Genomic DNA, 21486 nt, shown 5'->3' on the forward strand with positions numbered 1-21486 from the left:
ATATGTCTAGCAAGTTTATGAGTAAAGATTGATTTTTCCCCTTAAATTTATAACTAACTTCAAACCTAATTGACTGTCTTAACCAAATTGAAACCATAACATAACTGGAAAAAGAAAATTAGACTTGGAAAAAGAATAGTGGTATTAACATTAATAATAAATGAAAAAAAAGGGAAAAAAAAAGAAAAAAGAGTGTTCATCTAGAGACAATACACATAGATTGGGACATATGAGCTGATGAACAAATTATTCATTAATCATTAGGCATATGGAAATTATTCTCACTCTACCTGCCAATTAACAGCCAGTCTCAACATTGGGTATTCAGATTTTCCATCATTTTCTAATCATATATCTCAACTTAATGTAGAATTAGCAAGCGAACCTGTACCACCATCTCTATCTCCATTGCCATTGTAGGATTCCTTTCAAGCTATTTTCTAGTTGTAAAAATCGTTAACTTTTTCTATTTTGATGAAGGTCAGATCATGCTAGATACCTAAACAAGGTTGGGTTGTCGGTGTCTCTTTCCAGGTAGTCTCGGGCGATTAGATCTTCGATACGTTTTTTTATTATCTTAAAGTCAGGCTGCAAATTCACAATATTTCTTTTTAGAATCTATAAGTTAAAAAGCAGATTAAGAAACAAAGTATCGACAGGAAAGTCTTCGAGAGAAACCTTGAACATGCGACTGAGTTGCTCGACACACTCTAGCACCAACTGCTGGTGACTCAAAACTTTCCGACTCTTCATAATTCGGACAATTGATGCATCGATAGCATAACGTCTGTCTTTGTCAACATCTTTAGTTACCTTCTTCTTATCATCAACAGGTGGAAGAGGGATCTGCACAAAGGAATATCAAAACACTGCCATTTACAAGAATTATAGTTACCGTCAGAGCGCATGAAAAAGTTCTGAAGAATTAGAACCTTGATCCTCCTCATTTTGTCTGTGAACTTCGAGTTGAATGTGAAGTGATCTGTTGGCGAGATAGTTTTAGTATTTGGCTCCTTGTTAAGAATCTTATATTTGGCGCACGACAAGGAATGGAGTAGTCTCACTATATCTTCATCGCCCAAATTTAGTTGTGTCTTAATTTCGGAGTAACTAAGTTGGTCAAAGGTATTAAACAGCAACAGGACAGAAGCCTAAAAACAACAAAAGAGAGTATCATATAAATCACCATTAAGGACTTGGCAGTAGAACAAACTTCCATTTCTCCAAAACAAGAGGAAAGTCAAGTTCGAGAAGGGGAGATGTTAAAACCTGATAAGTAGTCACAATTAGTTCAATACTTTTTGATTCGAACTTTCCGTTGATGTTACAGGTACCCAGAGAATAAATCCATGTTAGCTTCTTGTGATTTTCTTTAATGTGATAAAACCCTTTGAAAGACTCAACGCAGTTAACCTGAAGTTGAGAGAAAAGTTAAAGATACAGGTTTTCATCAAGTTGTTCAAGCTGTACATGGTTAAACTGAAAATGAGATTAATCTGTGCCTACCATCTCGGCTGGGAGGTTGAGATCAAAGGACTTATAACTAGGCCAATACCCAGTAGTTAGAACAGTAACTGTCAAGTCAATGCCGGGATGTGCATGTGGATTATTGCTAAGATACTCCTCAAAGTTAGATTGGTTCTCCCTTGCCATAGCTAAATCTTTTACCTAAGGGAATCCAAAACAATCACACTTGTAAGTGTTTTCATAACATCAAGCACTTCAAATGACAAACAAACATTTGGCTTACCATGCCCTCCATCTTTGAGGTGAACTGACCACCACATTGCTGTTTCAGTTTAGTCAGAATACTTCTCTCGTGATCGTCGTTGGCACTCTTATCAAAAAGAAGTCGCCTTGCAAGCTTTTTCCTGCAAAAGGTTATGGAATTTATTATCGTCATTTCCTTTTTCATAATTTTCGATTTAACCTTATAAACCAATTAATTGGAGAATCTAGAGAGTTACCGATAAAATTCAGCAAAAAGATCTTTATCACTGATGTAAGCAAGCAGCTTCACTACCTGCCAATAGAGAAGGGTTTAAACTTGTAACGATAACATTCTCCAGAAAACACAAGGGGCGGAAGGAACAAAATATAGGAAAAAATAATGAACCTTTTCAAGAGTCTCCTCAATTGCTTCATCACTCAGTTTCTCACTTCCACCTTTCTTAAGAATGTTATCACAAAATGTTGAGAGTAACTCTGCACTTGAACTTCCAGCAACACTCTTGTTGCAAAAGACCTCAAAAGCCTCCTTGAGAGCCTATAAAGGTACACATATATTTTGATTAATAATTTAAATCTTAGTAGTTCTACTTCTATACCATAATATCTTTTTCTAGAAACCCCATCCTGGGTTTTAAGACCAGTTTATGTGGTACTCATACTTTGCACATGGTAATAGACTAGTAAAAAGGAACACACCTTGTGGAAAAGTGTATGATTTTGGAAACAGTTGTCCACGTACGCCATATATTTATCATGTAGCACCATCACTTTTCTTGTGAACACCTAAAATACAGATCACAATTTTAAGTCGTTATGTGATATATATATATATTACTGAAAGAAACGAAAAGACAAATACACCAATATCTGTGGAAACCCTAGCGCCATGGAGACTTTCTTTATTATTTACTAATCAAACACAAATATACAGGGGGGAGAATTAATGGGCAACAAGAACCTCAACAAAAAAGGAAAGAACAACTAGGGTAAAGCAATTTACATAAATACCCTTGGGCTTTCAACACACACCAAACCCATAAATTCTAACACTCCCCCTCAAGTTGGAACGTACATATCAATAAGACCCAACTTGCTAACATAGGAATCAAAACTTAGTATGAGAGGCCCCTTGGTGAGAATATCAGCAACTTGTCGAGGAATGTATGCTACCATTATCTAGTCTTTTTTTTAACAATGTGTCTGTCAATTTGCACATGTTTAGTTCTGTCATATTGGATTGGATTACTGGAGTATTTCAAAGTTGTCATCTCCAGATGGCACAATATCATCAACATAGACGATCAACACAATAACCTTTTCAGGCTTAGAGACCTTTGTAAACAACGTGTGATAAGAGTGTTCCTATCTGTACCCTTTGTAAACATGTCAAACCGTGCTCTCAACGACTGTTTCAATCCATACAAGGATTTCTGAAGCTTGCACACATGATGGTCAAACTGGGCTTCAAAATCAGGAGGGGGACTCATATAGACTTCTTCCTCCAAGTCTCCATTTAAGAATGCGTTCTTAACATCAAGTTGATACAGTAGCCAACCATTATTTATTGCAACATACAAAAGGACCCTAACGATATTTAACTTTGCAACAGGAGAAAACTTCTCAAAATAGTCGTCCCCATAAGTCTGAGTAAATCTTGTTGCAACTAGCCTAGCCTCGTGTATGTTTAGAGTTCCATCTACTTTGTACATGAGAGTAAACACCCACTTACATCCCCGCTTTATGCTTCTTAGGAAGACCACAGAGCTCCCAAGTCTTGTTCTTTTCAAGGGCTCTCATCTCTTCCATGTCTACAGCTTTCCACTCAGGGCACTCTAAGGCAATGTGAATATTCTTAGGCATAGTGGTGGAGTCAAGATTGGCTGTGAAGGCTCCGAACTAGGGTATAGGTTATTGTAAGACACAGTTACAAAAGGAGTGCTTCATGCAGGACCTGGTCCCTTTCCTTAGCGCAATAGGAATGTCAAGAGGCAGATCGTACTCATCAAGATTACCAGAATGATCCTATTTATCCTCATCACCTTCAGTCTCTGCTATGACCTCAATCTCATCAACACTGCCCTTCCCTTTTCACCCATATTTTCAAAAACTCTATCAAACCTATCATTCTCACCCATTTTATTGTCAACATATAAGCCAATAGATTGAGTCATACCTTGATCCCGTGATGGTTTAGATTCTAACAAAATGTTGACGAAGAGGATACCCAACAAAAACACAAGCTTGAAACCGAGGGGTGAACTTGGTCTAGTTAGGGTCATGGCTATGACGTAGGTCGTGCATCGAAACACGCAAAAGGGAACCTTAGGAATGAGACGAGTAGAAGGATAAAACTCTTTGAGACATTCTAAGGGAATCTGAAAGTGGAGAACATGAGCGAGCATCCAATTAATAAGATGAGTTGCAATAAGAACAACATTGCCCCACAGATAGGAGGGAAGGGAAGTAGACAATATAAGATAGCGTGCTATTTCCATAAAGTGACTGTTTTTTTGTTCGAAAACCCCATTTTATTGGGAGTGTATGCATAGGAACTTTGGTAGACAATCCCTTTCGGAGTACAGAAACTCATTATGGGTATGGTTTTGAAACTCACGACTGTTGTCACTCCGTAGAATTGCAATCTTGGCACTGAACTACATTTCTACGGTGTGAGAAAGTCTTGAAAAATGGAGGTGACCTCGAATTTGTCAGAAATGTGGAAGACTCATGTTAGGCAAGTATGATCATCAATGAAGGTCACAAACCACCGTTTCCATGAAGAGGTAGTAACCTTGGATGGCTCAAAACATCACTATTGAATTAGGGTGAAAGGTTGGGTTGGTTTATACAGTTGTGAGGGGAAAGAGACCCTATATTGTTTAGACCCTATGTTGGTTAATTTGTTATCAACTTTAGAGAAAAGATAGGGAGATAAAAGTCTCATATATTGAAAGTTTTGGTGGCCCAAAAGGAAATGATACAACATACAATCTATTGAATTAGGGTGAAAGGTTGGATTGGTTTATACGGTTGTGAGGGAAATGAGACCCTATATTGTTTAGACCCTATGTTGGTTAATTTGTTATCAACTTTAGAGAAAAGATGGGGAGATAAAAATCTCATATATTGAAAGTTTTGGTGGCCCAAAAGGAAATGATACAACATACAATCTTCCTCAAAAGTAGTAAAATACGACGATAAAAGACTAGTCCTAGAGGTACAGCTAGAGGAAGCATCATCATCAAGGAGGTAGAGGCCTCTACTGTGTCGAGCAGTACCAATCATCCTTCCCAAGCTCAAGTCCTGAAAGGAAACAGAATCAAGTAAGAAAGTTGCTTTGCAGTTCAACTCTCGAGTAATCTTGCTAATAGATAACAAATTATAAGAGATTTTTGGCACATGCAACACATTTTGTAATGGTAGCCCTTCAAAAGGGAAAATTTGCTCCCTCCCAGCAATTTGAACCAAAGAACCATCTGCTATTCTGATTTTTTCCTTACCAACACAAGGAACATAGGAAACAAAATTCTCATAAGAACTTGTCAAATGATCTATAGCACTCGAATCCAGAATACAGGGATGCTTCCCATCAACAGATTAAACTAAAGGACTGAGGCATACATGACTAAGCAATAGCTCCTAGTGTAGACAGACTAAAAGCATTATGGTTTCGTGTGAGGTCGGATGCTTAAGAGGTTCCAACAAATCCACTTAGATATGCTCCCCCTCAATTCTATTTGTCATTTGGAGGATGTTTCTTGCCTCCTAAGGAACGACCATGCAATTTCCAATATTGTTCTTTGGTGTGCCACTGTTTTTGGTAATGCTCACTGACAGGGACATGTTTTTCGTTCTCTTTCTCACTATCAGAAGTAGAGGACCTTGCACTAAAGCCAGTGGAATCAATGGCAGAAGTGGTCAGAATATTCATGGCACTCGTTCGGTCCTCCTCAAGACGGACTTTAGAACAAACCTCCATCAATGAGGAAATAGGTCTCTTGCCCAGTATACGACCACGAACGACATCAAACCTGGAGTTGAGGCCAGCAAGGAAGTCGTATATTCGATCAACTTCTCCAAGTCTGGATTGCTGTATTCCATCATTAGGATAGTTCCAGACAATTTTTCATCAGATATCCATTTCCTGCCTAATGAGGGAAGTTTATTAAAGTAAGATATTACATCAAGCCCCTTGCTTGCATTCATGGACTTCTTTTCTCGGTGTATAGAGATGGGAGGCATTTGACGCTTCAAATAAAGCTTCTGAGCTGTGTCCCATATATCCTTAGTAGTCGCAAAATACAATAAAGGCTTGTAAATATGTGGCTCCATATTGTTGATTAAAATGGCCCGAATAAGAGAGTTCTCTCGTTTCCAATAACACTCTTGGGATCACCTGGTTAAGGGCATGGTATATCTCCCGTCAGAAAGCCAAATTTGTGGCAACCCTCGAGGATCATTTTAACAAATAGGGCCCAGTTTTGGCCATTCAGTTTCTCCCTTGTAAAAATTCCTGTAGATTGTGCCACAGAATTAGACACATAAGTAGAGAACAAAGTAGGGAATGAAGTTACTGGATCCTCAGAATACATCAACAAGGTAGTGGGAATGTGTTAGATACTTAGATTAGTAAAGGGTTAGGGGTATAAGGGTAATTGGATAAGATAGGAAGTTACTAGTAGTTATTGTGTAAGTGTGGTTACTAGGGTGATTACAACTTGATATAAATAGAGAGGGAAGTCTTATTCATCTTTGTTCTTAGTTTTCTGCATTCTTCTTACTTTCTGCATTTTATTTCCAGACATGAGATCATCAATTCTATATTGTAATCGTTGAAGTTCATATCAATACAATACGAACACAATTCCCTAGTGTTCTAACAAAATGCCAGGACTGAGAGTGGTTGTAGGAGATCCTAACATTGCCTCAGATGCAGCAATTTGCTGTCAAAGCATGTCCAGTTGTTGGGCAGTACCCTGAGAAAGATCCTGTACATGAGGTTTGGACTGAGCCAAGGATTCACCAACTTCAGATGTGGACTGAGCATGAAGATTACCAACGGCCGGGATGACATTTGGATAGGATTTCTTGGTAAGATATAGTGTTCAGTCGGGTAGTGGTGAGGCACAACTGGGTTTGAAAGGTGTAGGATTTGGTTTGATGGGATTAGGGTATGCGGCGACAGCTGGACATGGGGCGATGGCTGGGAAAGGTGCTGCAATATAGGCAATGGTTGGATAAGGGCATGCGATGGCGCTTGGATTGCAACATACAAATTGGGTGACGCATGGACATGGTGTGGCTGTACGTTGATGTCGCTGGGCAACGCGTGCAGCTGGGGAATCACACCAGTCAGTGTAATCTGAAGTTGGCGGAGCAGTCTGTCCATGGCGGCGGCAATTCTGGCGTCAACGATGGCACTGACGGTGGCAACTATCTTGTTGGCAGTTGGATCCTCCCTTGGTTGCTCCGTTAGTTGGGTTCCATCAAGGGTGGTTTTTAGAGTTTCATCGTTACCTTGCTCTTGTACCATATTGAAAGAGACGAAAAGAACACATCAATATACATGGAAACCCAAGTGCAAAGAGAAAAACCACGGTGGAGACTTTTCTTATTATTTACTTAAGAATCACAAAGATACAATGGGGGAGACTTAATAGGCAACAAGAGCCTTAACTGAAAAGAAAAGAACTAGGATAAAGCAATTTACATAAATACCCATGGGCTTTATAAATTCTAACATATATACATATAGAGAGAGAGAGAGAGAATGTGCAAAGGAAGATTACCTGTTCCTGCAAGTCAACCACATCCTTTTTCTCGGCCTACAAAGAAGGAAAAAGCTGCCCTCAGTTCTAGCAAAAATAACCTCACAAGATTGACGTTTGTAGCTCAGGTAAATGTCCACCTTTTTTTAAATCAAAAAACCAATTTTCATTGAGATAGATCTCAATTAAATGTTCATGAAAAGTACAGCTTAATCATAAAATCAACGTTGCAGACTAGACTGAACACTGAGAATATTAAACCTGTCCGAAGCACACAGTTCCTAATTATGAGAACAAGAAGAACAGTTACAACACACAATTCACTTATACATGGTACACCGAGTTTAATTTGAATGCATGAATATCTGAAACCAAGCTCTGCAATTCATAAAACTATTAATCAAAAAACCCATTTACTTATCAAGTATTAGGCCACTTAGTGTTATTAAATTATTAAATAATACAGCTTTCATTTTATTACTACTTAGCCCAGGAGCAAGACGGAGAGCTGAGACATGTCCATATATCTATCTAAAACAAGAAATTTCCATATGATATTTGCTATCTCTATAACACATTGGAAAATCTCCAAAAGAAGAAAATAAGTTGTGAACGTAACACCAAGACACCCAAAACTTGTCAATTTTTATCAGAATACAAAATAGAGAGATAGAACTTGAAGAATAAAGGACAATAATCGATCCAATTTAAAATAGAAAGAGAAACTATCGATCACATCTCTAATTTTCTGAAAAGCAGAGAGCAGAAACCTTTCTGCTTGAAAAGAATTTTCTTGGTAGATAATATATATATGCTTTACTAAAAACTTCAGCAGTTACTGCACCTATATGTAACTATTACAAAACTACCCACCTTAATTATAATAGATTAACAGTCAAAAATCCATTGGTCAATGATTAATCAAAAAGGCAACTCTTTAATTTATCTAATGGTAATGCATGAATAAACAACATACAATGGATCATGACAAACCTTTTTGTTGCTTGCTGCATCATCTGCTTGTTTGACCAAGGCAGTCCCCTGAGCAGTAACATGCTGAACGATGGAAATTTAAAGATCACATTAGAGCTAAGGAAGTTAGATAAAATAAGAGAAAAGAATTTGAATCATCTCAATTAGAAAACAAGGGAAAATGGAAGTGGTTAAATCACTAACCTGCTTAAATGTATTTGAAACTGGCTCTAGGCCCCTAGGAATTTTAGAGAACAGTCTGAACATTCTTGATAAGTCATCCACCTAGAAGATATCCCATAAACACCAAAGAAGAAAATATAAATTCACTTTTCAGAAATTGTCAACCATAGACTTGGAAATCAAATATATTAAATTTTGCAAGTACCTTGTCATCTCTAAGCAATGCATGACATCCAGAATGCTCCTTTTCAAGCAGTTGGGTACAATACGCAGATAACAGTTCATGCTGAGCTTTCTAGAAAAGAGAAAGAGGAACATATCAACTATATACCTGGATGACTGGGATCAAAGAAGAATGCAAAAGACTAGTACAAAAGCGCTAAGAAGACAGAACAAACCTCAAGAAGTTTAGATTCACTGCTAGAGTGCAAATAATGCGAAACTCTGTCTTTCTCACGCCTTAGACAATCCTCAGCCTAGAATGTTCAATAAATGAGTTTAGGCTACCAGAAAAATAAATTGCAGTCATGTACAAAGCTAGAGAAGAATAAAGAGAAGTACTTTCAACATATAATCAGGACAAGAGTCTTCAAGAATCCAGTTTGAAGCCTTCCGAGAGTAATAAGCAGCAGTGTCTTTGAGCATGGCTACTTCAAAGTCATTTTCATAGCAATCCATTTCCCCCATCCCAATCTCCACAAATATATCTAAGGCATTCTTTAACAGAGCGCGGTCAATTTGCTCTCCTTCACGCTCTTTATTGATCTGATAGGAGAAAGTTTAGTTATGCATTGCAAAGCTTAAAAGATAGTGCAGAAAATAAAAGAGCATCAAGTTAATATACCAGTGATATAACAGCATCTCTAACTTTTGCATTCAACTCCCTGTAAACCTAAACCAACACAAATGTCAATACATATTCTATTGCAATGACTGGAAAATTTATTAAGTAGCAAGTTTCACAAGTATAAAGACAGACAGATTTTAGCCAAGTGAAGGGGCAAGAATATAAAATGGTACGAAAAACAAAGCACAATGCTTGGTCGAACTAGTCACATACCAGATCACGAAAACTAGTCAACCCAACAGTATGAAGAGATGGAAGTGACCTTCGAGCAATAAAGTAGCGATCAAGATAATAGAAGAAGCGAGAAAGCCACCTAACCATCACTTTGTGGTTTGCCCATCTTTTCACAAGCTCTCTCAACAAGAACTCGTCATGCTTCTCCCTCAAAGATGGTAATACCTAAAAAAAAGTTCAATTGTGAGAATGTGAAACAGATAACCTGCACCCCAGAAAAACTAGAAACTGACCATGAAATTTTTCACGTGAAGGATAGCTCATGAGACGGAAATAATCCGTGAACCTATGACTATCAACACAAAATACAAATATTGCGAAGCTAGGACTAAAAATTCAACATCAAGTGAAAAATATGTAAGACAATAAACGCACTTCAGCTTCAAGCTTACCAAATTCAATGGTGAATTTAGACCATTAACAACACTAACATGAAACAGACATGAAGAGAATTAAAGGGACTTAACCATTTATATCATAAGAAAAACAAAAATCAGCAAAATTTCATGTCACCTGAAAGATATGGCCCATAAGATAAAGGAAAACCAATATATGAACTAATATTTCTTACCGAAGAAATTGTATACTCTTCAAATGATTCACGGTACTTATCGTACAACTGGTGAGAGTAGTCATTAGGAAACCTTTGAGTACACATATTATAGATGGTCCTGTAGACATAATAGATATCATAAGTTGGACTTATGTCTCCATCAAACCAACTTCCAAATTGCAAAGTAATAATTGTAGAAAACTCACCCGCCCACCCCCCAAAATAAAAAAATAAATAAATAAATAAATAAATAAAATTCCTCTCAAATTTTTCTATAAAACTAACTCATCAAGGAAAACTTAGAAGATTTCAAACCTTCAAAGCCATCCATTAAATAAATATACATATAAAATGAAAACCATTGATAGCAGGCAATTTAGAAGATTTTGTACGTGTAGAGCATCATGTAATCTTCCGAGCTGAACTGTGGCTCTGGCAGTCCCTCAAGAATGTTCTTCAATTTTGTAATTCCCTTTTGCATGAAGTCCCATCCTTGTTCCAAATCAATAGAGTTTACTTCACTCATTCTTGTATGACTAGAAAACTCAAATTACTCAATGCTGATATCAAAACTTCTTCAAATTGAGACCATAAAATTCATAATCAGATTACGAACAACACTGTAAACACAAACCACAAACAAAAGTTTCATATACCCAATTCGAAACTAAAATTCAAGCTTCAAAGTAACAACTCATCAGTAACACCAATGAATCACAAATTCCAATCTCACTCCCCTTCCACTACTCATCCATAACTAAAACGACCCATGCAAAAACTGAATTACACCACTCCAAAACAATCCCGACGATACAAAAAATACATTACCATAATTCATAAATTTGCAAAGACAATGAAAACAACAAGAAGAATTGCCATGAAACAAGGAGAGATAGATTTGATGCAAACCAAAAAAAAAATAATAATAATAATAAAAGAAACGAAAAGTAAAACCTGTAGCTAGCGATTGAAAAAGAGAAGCGCGCAAACAAAAAACTCCGATGAGCGTTGATGGGATTGAGTTGCAGAGTGCTAACAATGATTTTGGGAAAAAAAATTGATGGGTTTTGCATAAGAAAACTGATAATTACTAAAGATTTTGTTTTTAAAATAAAGAGAGAATAAGGGTTTTAAAAAGAATAATAAATTGAAATCTTTCTACAATCATAGTTAATAACTAATTGAAATTTTTCAAGTAAAAACTTATTGGGTTGTTCTTAATTCTGTTTAAATACTATGTTCGGTTGAGATTATCATGTAACTTTAGAAATTATTAATGAAAAACATACTTTTGATGTTGTGGCAATTACAAGGTAGTTCTTGATTCTTCAGGACCCGGAAGGAATTCGAGAATTCAACACAAAATGTCTTATTTATTTATATATAAAGATTCTTTATTTTATTTAATAATCCTCTCTCTCTCTCTCTCTCTCTCTCTCTCTCTCTCTCTCTCTCTCTCTCTCTCTCTCTCTCTCTGTTTAGTATTTTTACATTGAAATATAATTTCAAAGATTTTAAAATTTTAATCAACTAAGTCAAAGTCAAAGATATTACCTTAAATAACAATAAAGTTAGAAGATATTTTTAACTTTGTAATTTGTTGAAATTTTACTTTTAGTATGCTATATAAATATTTTCAAGTCACTTTTTCAAAAATAACTAAATAAATAAAATTTTTATCTATAATAGATTTCTTTTCAAAAAAGTAAATACTTTTTTTATTAGTTTTTAGAAACCCTCTTTAACTTGCCCTTTTATTTATTTCTTCAAAAAGGAAAAAGTTAGCTTTTTTTTTTTACTTGAGTTTGGCATGCAAACAAATTATTTTAAAATTTTATCCAAAAAAAAACTAACAAAATAAATGGAATTAGAATGTAATAATAAAATTTAGGGGTTTTTTTAAAAATATAACACCAAAATATTTACAACAATCTAAAAAACGGAAAAAGTTAGAGAAGAATAGGATAATGAAAAATATTAAAAATGTCTCCATCAAAATACCATTAATTGGTACTATCCAATATCTTATTGATTTTTTTCTACCCAATATCCAAACAATTTTTTATAATAATTTTTAAAAACAAACAAAAAAATGCATAGAAAAAGACAATAGAAATAAAAAAAATTGAAAATGTAAAATAAATCTGAAATATTTTAAAAAAATAACCAGTTTGAAGTGCTTTTTCTATTTTATTACATGACTAGAAATATTTTAATGTTTCGTTATATTTACAAAAATTCTTGAAAAATTTAAAATTGTATAATTATTTAAAGATATTAAGAAATTTAGATTGAAATCATACATTCCTTTTATTTGTAAGTTACATATAAGTTTTTTATATATATTTTTGATTGAATTGACATTGACCGAATGAATTGAAATAAAATTGGAAGCTTTTAGTAAAATAGTAATTAACACCGAAGTTAAGTTTTGATGTCAATTGAATAGTTAAAATATTGACATGTCGTCAATTGATGGATTTGATATCAATACATTTAAAATCAAATATTAAGATATCGATGTCAAATATCAAAAGCTTCACATATCAGTATTCGTGAAAGTTGTCCAAGATAAAAACCCAAGATTCTGAATGAGCCCCCGCATAAGGTACCTGATAAGAGGCGGGGAGTGTGCGTCCCAAGAGAAAAATGTTATTGCATTCGAGCCAATACATATATACAAATTGAAAAGTTACTAAGTTGAATCAAGGAACTATCGTCACAAGTAAATGTAGATGTGTGCTAGATGATGGCTTATAAATAGCCTCATGCGACCACCCTAAAGTAAGTAATTTTCAAATGAAAGACTTGACTAACTTATTTTTTTGTTTAGCTTAACTAGACAAGTATGAGAATTTTGTGTCCATGTCACCTCAGAGCACATCGAGATCATGGCCACTAAGCATCCAAAGTAAAACTCAACACAAACTTCAAAGTATTATGTGAACACTATGACAATTGAGCTATGTTCATTATAGTTTTTTTCAGCTCAAAGAACATCGAGACCAAATCAAGAAGAAGTAGGTTATAGGCCATGGTCATTAATCATTCACAAGAAAACTCAAGACAAACTTCGAGATTAATAGTATAAGTTGACTTATGCTCGTTTTAGCTTTTTTCTATTGTTCTATCAATACATATGAACCAACTGTTTGTTTGTTAATCATTTTTATCTTTAGTTTTTTTAAATTGTTCTTATTTTCTCATCGTCTTCTAACCGTGATTTCACATTTTCTAAATAAACATTTTAATTCTTACCCAAATTCGAAAGGAAAAAAACTTGTTTTCAAAAGTTTGTTTAATTTCTAAAACTTGATTTCCATTTTAAAATCTTTTAGAAATAAACAATAAAACAAAAAAAATTAATATTGAAGAAATAACAAACAATTAGAATAAACTTTTACTTCGCAAAAATATCTTCAAATCTCCTCCTTCGCATCAACGACTAACAGGTATTATGGCAGAAAGTTGTGTTTCACTTGCCTTTACTGGACATAGAAGAAGGCAAAGAAATAAGTGTCGCAAAATATAGACGAAGAACCTAATAGCTTTTCGAAGAAATAGGGTGGAGAAGTATTAATTTTGGTTAATTAATTGATTCCATTAAATTATATTACATTCACTACATAAAAGGGCATTAAGTATTTTACAACCATTGAATAGATCAAGAAATGTATTGAATTACAAATATGTGTAGAAGTCGCGTGTAAGATTAAGATTAAAATATCCTGTCAATATATCGAGATATCTATAAATTAGAGATTCGACATCGATATTAAAGATTAATTGATAATGTGTATAAGTTTGATAAATACTCAGAAAACAAGATAATGTAATGTTGGCTTCATGAGTAATAATATTTGGTTTTGTGTTTCTATTCTGTCTGTTGTTGTAAGGCAGAGGCAGCCTTCTCTGCCTCAAGCTTTCTTAGTATTGATGAACTCAGTTTCTCATCCCCAGACTCCTCAGTAACTAAATCTACAACTTCAATCTGCAAACAGAAATCACCAAATCATGCTAATTTAATACCGAATATTTTGTACTGCAAAGATGATGCGAAAGAAGGACTTGGACCTTCAGTTGCGAGAGGCCATTTTCGGATCGCTTCTTGTTAACCGATATTCCACCAGGTAACGTCTCTTTGCTGCGGAAGGAAAACCCAGTGAGTGTTTTATTGGCTTGGATGAAGAACGTCATCAGCCATCAAATCGACAGTGAATATCAAGGATTTACTAGAAAATAAAACAGCAATGGAAAAACCTGACAACAATTGCTTCCAAACCTTCTTCGACAATGGATGGACCATATGGATCAACGATAGGTTCAACGCTTACCAACAGCGTGGGCTTCACAGACTGCAAAATCGCCGATTTACATTACTTGGGACATCCAACTAGCATTGAAAATAATACTCATTCACATGATACGAAGCAGAGCCAATGGGGGATAAAGCTCGTTTTCAAGAACATATGGCAGAAAGGGCATGTTTGGGAGGATGGAATGGAATGGGTATGTAATGGGTTTTAATTCCAAACTCATGTTTAGATAGAGCATTTTGGACCCGATTTGTAATATCAAACTCATTCCCTTCCCAGAGTTTTCAGCTCCACCCTCTTTACCTTTTGACGCTTCACTATCTAATTCTTTGTTCTGCCCTCAATTCCCTACTTCTCATATTTCTAATAATTTTGATTAGATTCCAACTAGAGAACTAAAATGTAATCAAAATCAATCGGAATTAGAAGAATTGAAAAATGTGAGTAATCGAAGACGGAATGTAAATAAGATCGTAAAACGTAAAAACAATGAGAAAGAGTGTTGAATTGAAAACTATCGAAATTTAATGAGTTTTGTATTACATATAGGGCCCAAAATGCTCAATCTAAATATGGGTTTCGGATTACATAACAAACTCATCCCATTAAGGATCACAAACACCCAGTAATTTTGATTACATTCCAACCTACCAAAGAGCCCCAAGTAGACTTCATGGTCCATGAAATCCAGGACTGTTTCATGCAGCTAAGTTACAGTCGAAACAAACTCTTGCAAGCTTATAGTTTCGTGAATGACATTATTTCCTCAAGGATCATCCAAAGATTCAGAAGAACAGTATTGAATGCTCTTCTTGCTAAAATGAAGTACAAGAAGCAACTTTACCAATTCTCCATTATTAGGTACACAAAGAAAACCGGCATGCAAACACAAAGTGACAAAGAAATAGGTTCTTAAATTAAGTACCTTGATATAATTTACGACATTTTGCATTCTTTCCTCAATGGGTTGTATAAGTTCCGGGAACTGCAAAACAGCAATTTAGATGACCATCCCAATCCCGTGGTTCTAAAAACAAGGAAAATTTCACTGAGGCCATAAGTCGAACAGCTTTAAAAATCAGATCAAAGAAATAACCACCTAGAGCACTTGTAATAAGTGGCAGATTGTCTCTTCTTTTTATTACCAATCAAGAGGAAAATTTTGATGTTAACAACCAGCACATTCTGCAGGACGAACTTCGTGCTGATCACGTGAACAGACATAATATGTTGTAAAACTAACAAACAACGCATCAAAAGTTTGTAAAACACATACTGAGCAGATTTGTTAAAATTAATATCAGCTAATCCAGAACTGAGTGGAATTTCATTCAATGCGTCCAAATATAGATTAAGATTGAAAAGGATAAAGCAGCAAGAAATTCAACAGAAATGAAGTTAAGACCTTTTTTTTGTTTAGCATAGGACCATCACAAACTCCGATCCAAATCCAATCCCTTGCGAGCTCTGCTGCAGCCTGAATTCCACCATCTACCATATCTCAACAAATAACAAGAAAAACATTCAAAATGAAGAGGAGAGATACCTTGAGAAAAAGACGGTGACCGTCATGTAATCGGTCAAAAGTACCACCAAGAACCACAGATCCATATGAATTTGGAGGAGAGATTTTGTAATTGATTGTGGAATCCTCCGAGATAGCCATTTCTAGGGACTACTGGGAATCTACATTTACCCATGTTGAACCTTAATCAAGTTCGTGCCAACTTATTAAACTATATGGCTAATATCAGCGTATTAACTTCTTATTCTACTCATGTTATTATCATTACTAACCGGAAGTCAAGTAACATCAAAAGAAAAATAAGACCTACTAAAAATTCATTAAACCTAAACGCTAATTAGTAGCAGGAACTGCTTAGGGAACAAAGATCATATGAAAATCCCAAAAAAAAACCTTTAGCTAAAAGAATCTCTATGGCCGTAATTACCTCTAAAATCAAAGAAAAACCCTAAACTTGATAAACCCCAATACTAACAAAAAAACATAACAAACTAAACAAAAGACTTTGAAACGAACAGCATCATATCGCAATCAGCGTGAAAAGGATACTTATCTGTAGAGTATCTAATTCTAATTCAGAAACAATACACCCTTCTTCATTGGTTGCTGCCACTTCCCCCTTCATATATATTATGAATTTATTTTTGTAATGACCCCAAATTAGGATACATTACTACACTTGTACAACAACGTCGATCAAGTCAAACGCTACTAAGTTCACATCATGCACACTCGTCCTCTACCAAGCTCTCTCAAATACTAGTAGTCGCCGGAGACGAGTACTGATCGTGAGTTGGGGTGCTGAACGCGTCAAGTAGATAGTAGAGACTTTCTTAACATAATTTCTCGGTCCATCTCGGTCTATTGTTGGTTTTTTGTTTTTAAATTTCAAAACAAAGGGTATTCTCAAACGACCAACATACACTTAGAAGTCCAAATGTTAGATATTCTAAAAAAGAAACGAATCCCTTTTTTCCCTTGCCCGACTTCCCGTCACATGGGATAACTCAAAAGAAAATCATTACAAGTGAAGAAGCGACGAAACACGATTTCATCAAAAGCAACCCAAAGCATGTTAGCTCAAAACTAACAAAACGGAATAAAACGAGTAAATCAATATTTGAATTGCGATAACACCCCATCAAAACCCAGTAGACGAATAAGAAGAAGAATCAAAGGGAAACAATAAAACTTGGATAGAACCGAATTAACGAAGTGATCTCCAATTTTGAACCGAGTTAGAGATGCGACATCAAGAAGAAAACTAAAAGTCTCCATCAATTAACTCGAAAAGAAAAACCCACACAGAATAAAGGAAAATAGAAATGTTGGTCATCAGAACACAGCCCTAGCAGATGTGAAGATGAGATTATTACCGATTTTCAACTGGCTGGTCCCCGTCAAAGCGCGTCTAGGTCCAGAGCATAGAGCAAACAGCACAAGTTATATATGACTGTAAGTTAAGAAGTGGGAGAAGAAGAAAGAGCGAGCTGTTGGTTCCTTGCTGAGAAGAAGAATGGGAGAAAAACTACAAATACCCCACAAGAAGATGAAGCAGTGAGAGAAAAGAAAAGAAAAATGGGCGGCGGCGGAGCATCGGTAAAATAAATTTCTTGGTAGATAGATATAGGTTGACATCAATCACTAAAATTACTTTACTAAATTCATAAAGGAAATAGTAAGAACCACAGATTTCCTCTAAAAATATATACATGGATTAAATGAAATCATTAGTAATTAAAATTTAAAAACTAAATTATTATTTTTCATCGTTCAAAATGTTTATGAACTAAGATTCTTTTTTTCTATAATATACGAAGGGATAATTCAATAGTATTAAATTGTTAAACTACCAAGATATTAAATCAATATAAGGAGTCTTTTAAAAAAAATATAAAAAAGCGACAAAAAATTTAATATATATAGAATAATTTCGAAAATAGAAAAAGTACAAAGATCAACCGTGTAAAACAACAAAAATACTCGATCAACAACGCGTGTGAGGATCGTTTAGATATGCTACAATTCTTTAATTTTGTTAGACGATTGTTTAATTTGGTTAGACGATCGTTTATATTTGTCTATTCCAAACGATTTTTTCGATTTTGTATATAAGATTTTTTTCGATTTTGCTATTTTTTTGTATTTAGATTAAAAAAATAAAAGAAAAAGAAAGACGATGGAAAGAAATTACAGTGAAAGAAAAAAAAATGAAAGATGATGGAAAGATTTAAGGATGTAAAATCACAGTTGAAAAATAAGAAAGATGATAGGAAAGAAGAAGACGATGAAATAAATAGCTAACCGACTTTGTTACATAAATATTTTGACCGTTCTTTCCTCAAATCAATATTATTCAAATTTTTGTTGACATGACTATCTTCGTTATTTATCGATTGTTAAAATCACTTTTCATCGTTGCTTCAAATTGAATCTTTTAATTTATTTTTCCTTAATTTTTATTCTAATAATTAATTATTGCATTATATCTGAAATGATTTTAGAGAGGGATTGAATTTTGAATTTAAACCTAACTAATTTATGATAATTTTTGTGTAAATACTTGAAAAAATACAAAAGGTTATTTTTTAATCTAAAATTATTTAATTTATATAGGTCATTTTGGTAAATAATGTAAAAAATAGAAAAGGATGAAATTAATGGATATTGCATTATATTTTGCTAGGATTCAATTTTGAATCTATAATTCGAAAAATAAAAAATTGAATATTTGAAATTCTTTAATATTGAAGATTTGAAGTTATTTTCGTTAATTTGTTGATGATAATTTTTGGAACAATATAATAATTTTTCGCATAAGTAAGTGTATTTACAAATATACAATATTCATATTATGATTGGGTATTTTTGGACCAAAAAAAGTGAAAAAATATTTTATGACAGTAAGTTTTGCCATAAATCAAATCAATATAACAATTTGCTATTTTTTCTTCTATCCTCATATTTGCTATTTCCACGGTCACAACAACAAGATCTCTTTTCGTGTTCAAATAGAGATGAACAAACTAAGTTAGTTATTTAGTAATAAGGCAAACATCATACCCTAAAACATTATTGCATATTTTCCAGTTTTAAATCAAAACTACTAGTAATGAAGAATTTGTTTTTGTTTCCTATTAAACTATTTGTTTTCCAAGGAACTAAAAGAATATATATAAACTAAAAGTAACAAACATTTTCTACCTTTGTAATGTATCAATAAATTTGAAATTAAGCAACCATTTTCCTTTTTTATTTCAAGTTATGAAAATTAACTTATTTACTATTATTATTTTATCAATTTCTTACCATCATTTGTATTTTTTTTTTTTTTTTTTGCTGGGTACAAATTTTGAATTTTTAGCAAAATTCCAAAACCAAAATCACTGTAAAACCATTTGGTAAAAGTTAGATTTCTAGTTTTGAAGAAGTCCTAAATTTCTTGCCTTATAAGTTATAACCCATCTTTTACTGAAAACCTATCAAAGTTTTTTTTCTAAAAAGAATTGTTCGCCCTTGTAAAGCATAAATTAAAGAAGGATGTGATCTCAAAAAATTTATATTTATCTTTAACACAACACAAATGCAGAAGCCATAAAAGAAGATACAAACTAAGGGTGAACCAAAAGAGAGAGAGGAAAAAGATACCAAGTCGATCCTTAAATTTTAGTTGTCACTACTCATATCAACTAACAAAAAAAAAAAAGAAAAAAAAAACAGTTAAATATTATAATTTCAAGGAGATGGAACCTGTTCATCTTCTATAATCCTTTAATTTCTCTTCATACAACTCCAACAATCCAGAAATCTGCTCTGTATGAGGGTTGATGAATTTTTCTATGAAACGCTTTTCAGGAGACTCAAAGAACCAAGCAAGATTCTCGTGTTTCTTAATCAAACCCTTTGACAGCAAAACTTGATAAATATAGCCTCTAGGCAAAATCCTCTTCTTCAAGCTAAGTGAAAGTAAAATCGGTCTTCTAGCAGCGAAAGATGATTCGCATCCCAATTTGTTGACAAAAAAATCCATTACACCATTAATCTTATCCTCAGAAAATGCCATACACAAAGGACTCTTTCTAAAAGCTATACGGATCTCTTCTTCAGACAATCCCCATTTCCTATAAACTTCAACCTTCTTATCCCATGTAGATTTGGTCATTGCTCGCAGAATAAAAACAGCAACAACAAACTGCAATTGCTGAGGGTTGAATCCCATTTCCTTAACTCTCTCTACAGCCTCCTTGAATCGGACGGGATTTATCAAGAACACTCTAGGCTGGTACTGAAGATATTTGAAAATATTTGAATCCGGCACTCCAATTTGTTTCAGAATTTCGATATTGGGACCAACTGAAATTCGAAGATCCCAAGCGAGAATACCCGCAAACCGCTTTATGGTAATGAGAGTCTTCTCCTCACTTCCAAACACGGCTTGAAGGTAATCAAAATTAGGAATAATTCGTTTGTTTAAACTTCCTGTTAAAACACAAGGAATTGAACACACTAATTTGACGATCTCTGGGGAAGAAAGACCTTTAGATTGAAAAAACAACAATTTGGGTGATAGGATTTTCTCGGGGTTCAGACAGAGAATTTTAGACTGCCTCTTGGTAATGTCAGAGATTTGCGATTCAGAGAATCCATGATTCGCAAGTAACGCAACAAGAGCCTTCGGATTATTCTTGAGCTGAACAGCATTAGAAGCCAACGAAGCAGATTTCGGAGATGATACAATCTCAGAAGAGGTAGATAAGTATCTCAAAAATTTCAACGGACATTCGGAAAATCCGTGAGAAAAGGCTGACGATGGAGATCTAAGTAGAAGGATTCTGCGAAACAAGTTAGACATGACTGTAAGTTAAGAACTGGGAGGAGAAGGAAGAGCGAGCTGTTGGTTCCTTGTTGAGGAGAAGGAAGGGCGGCGGCGGAGCGTCGGCGAAGGGCAAAGTAGAGAGAACAGAGAAAATAAGAAAAGGAAGGAAGGAAGGAAGGAGGTTAGGGCTTTTGAAGGGAAATCGTGAAAGTTTCGTTTAACCTAAGCAAAATATTAAAATTATTTACTTCATTTAGGTTGTTTTACTATTTTGTATAAATAATTTCTTTTCTTCTTTTTTTGGCTATGTATACAAGTCCCAACTTGAAGGAAAAATTCCTTTTTTTGCGAATAATTAATTTGAATGATGAGTTTTTTTTTTTACCAATTTTTATTCTTATATTTCTAAATTAAAATCAAACTTAAGAAAAATTGTGTATTTGCAAACACGAGCATCGAATAATGTAATCTTCTTTTTACCTAGGAATAAATGGAAGTTGAAATTCTTTTACGTATGTGTGTATATTCTAGAAAAATTGTA

The 21486-nt window shown here is 34.4% G+C and overlaps 3 protein-coding genes across 13 annotated transcripts; all 3 read right to left on the minus strand.

Annotated features, from left to right (window-relative positions):
* Positions 1 to 235: 235 nt before the first annotated feature.
* On the minus strand, positions 236 to 11682 carry LOC103483828 (cullin-1-like). Of its 10 annotated transcripts, none has more exons than XM_051086167.1 (20): positions 11578 to 11682; positions 10681 to 10780; positions 10307 to 10406; positions 9715 to 9900; positions 9499 to 9546; positions 9216 to 9419; positions 9053 to 9130; positions 8860 to 8949; positions 8676 to 8756; positions 8493 to 8555; positions 7521 to 7556; positions 2428 to 2514; positions 2117 to 2266; positions 1968 to 2023; positions 1751 to 1871; positions 1507 to 1668; positions 1270 to 1413; positions 933 to 1151; positions 679 to 846; positions 236 to 588 (listed from the first exon to the last, which is right to left on the minus strand). In XM_051086167.1, exons 2-20 carry the CDS (start codon positions 10767 to 10769, stop codon positions 487 to 489), a joined length of 2184 nt encoding a protein of 727 aa, XP_050942124.1. In that variant the 5' UTR covers positions 10770 to 10780; positions 11578 to 11682; the 3' UTR covers positions 236 to 486. The 10 variants fall into 10 exon arrangements, 7 of the variants coding, with proteins under 7 accessions (XP_050942124.1, XP_008438864.1, XP_008438860.1 ...); XM_008440642.3 differs by having other exon boundaries at positions 10681 to 10824; positions 11578 to 11662; XM_008440638.3 differs by having other exon boundaries at positions 10681 to 10908; positions 11578 to 11654.
* Positions 11683 to 13978: 2296 nt separating this feature from the next.
* Positions 13979 to 17792, minus strand: LOC103483827 (phosphopantetheine adenylyltransferase). Of its 2 annotated transcripts, XM_051086168.1 has the most exons (7): positions 17506 to 17792; positions 16151 to 16290; positions 16010 to 16081; positions 15530 to 15589; positions 14549 to 14643; positions 14363 to 14432; positions 13979 to 14279 (listed from the first exon to the last, which is right to left on the minus strand). In XM_051086168.1, the coding sequence occupies exons 2-7, from the start codon at positions 16268 to 16270 to the stop codon at positions 14163 to 14165; spliced, it is 534 nt and encodes a 177-aa protein (XP_050942125.1). In that variant the 5' UTR covers positions 16271 to 16290; positions 17506 to 17792; the 3' UTR covers positions 13979 to 14162. The 2 variants fall into 2 exon arrangements, with proteins under 2 accessions (XP_050942125.1, XP_050942126.1); XM_051086169.1 differs by lacking the exon at positions 16010 to 16081 and having other exon boundaries at positions 17506 to 17740.
* Positions 17793 to 19883: 2091 nt separating this feature from the next.
* On the minus strand, positions 19884 to 20981 carry LOC103483826 (uncharacterized). The gene has a single exon (XM_017043485.2). It carries the CDS (start codon positions 20979 to 20981, stop codon positions 19884 to 19886), a length of 1098 nt encoding a protein of 365 aa, XP_016898974.1.
* Positions 20982 to 21486: the final 505 nt, after the last annotated feature.

This window comes from Cucumis melo, chromosome 6 (genome assembly GCF_025177605.1).
Source record: "Cucumis melo cultivar AY chromosome 6, USDA_Cmelo_AY_1.0, whole genome shotgun sequence".
Taxonomy (NCBI): domain Eukaryota; kingdom Viridiplantae; phylum Streptophyta; class Magnoliopsida; order Cucurbitales; family Cucurbitaceae; genus Cucumis; species Cucumis melo.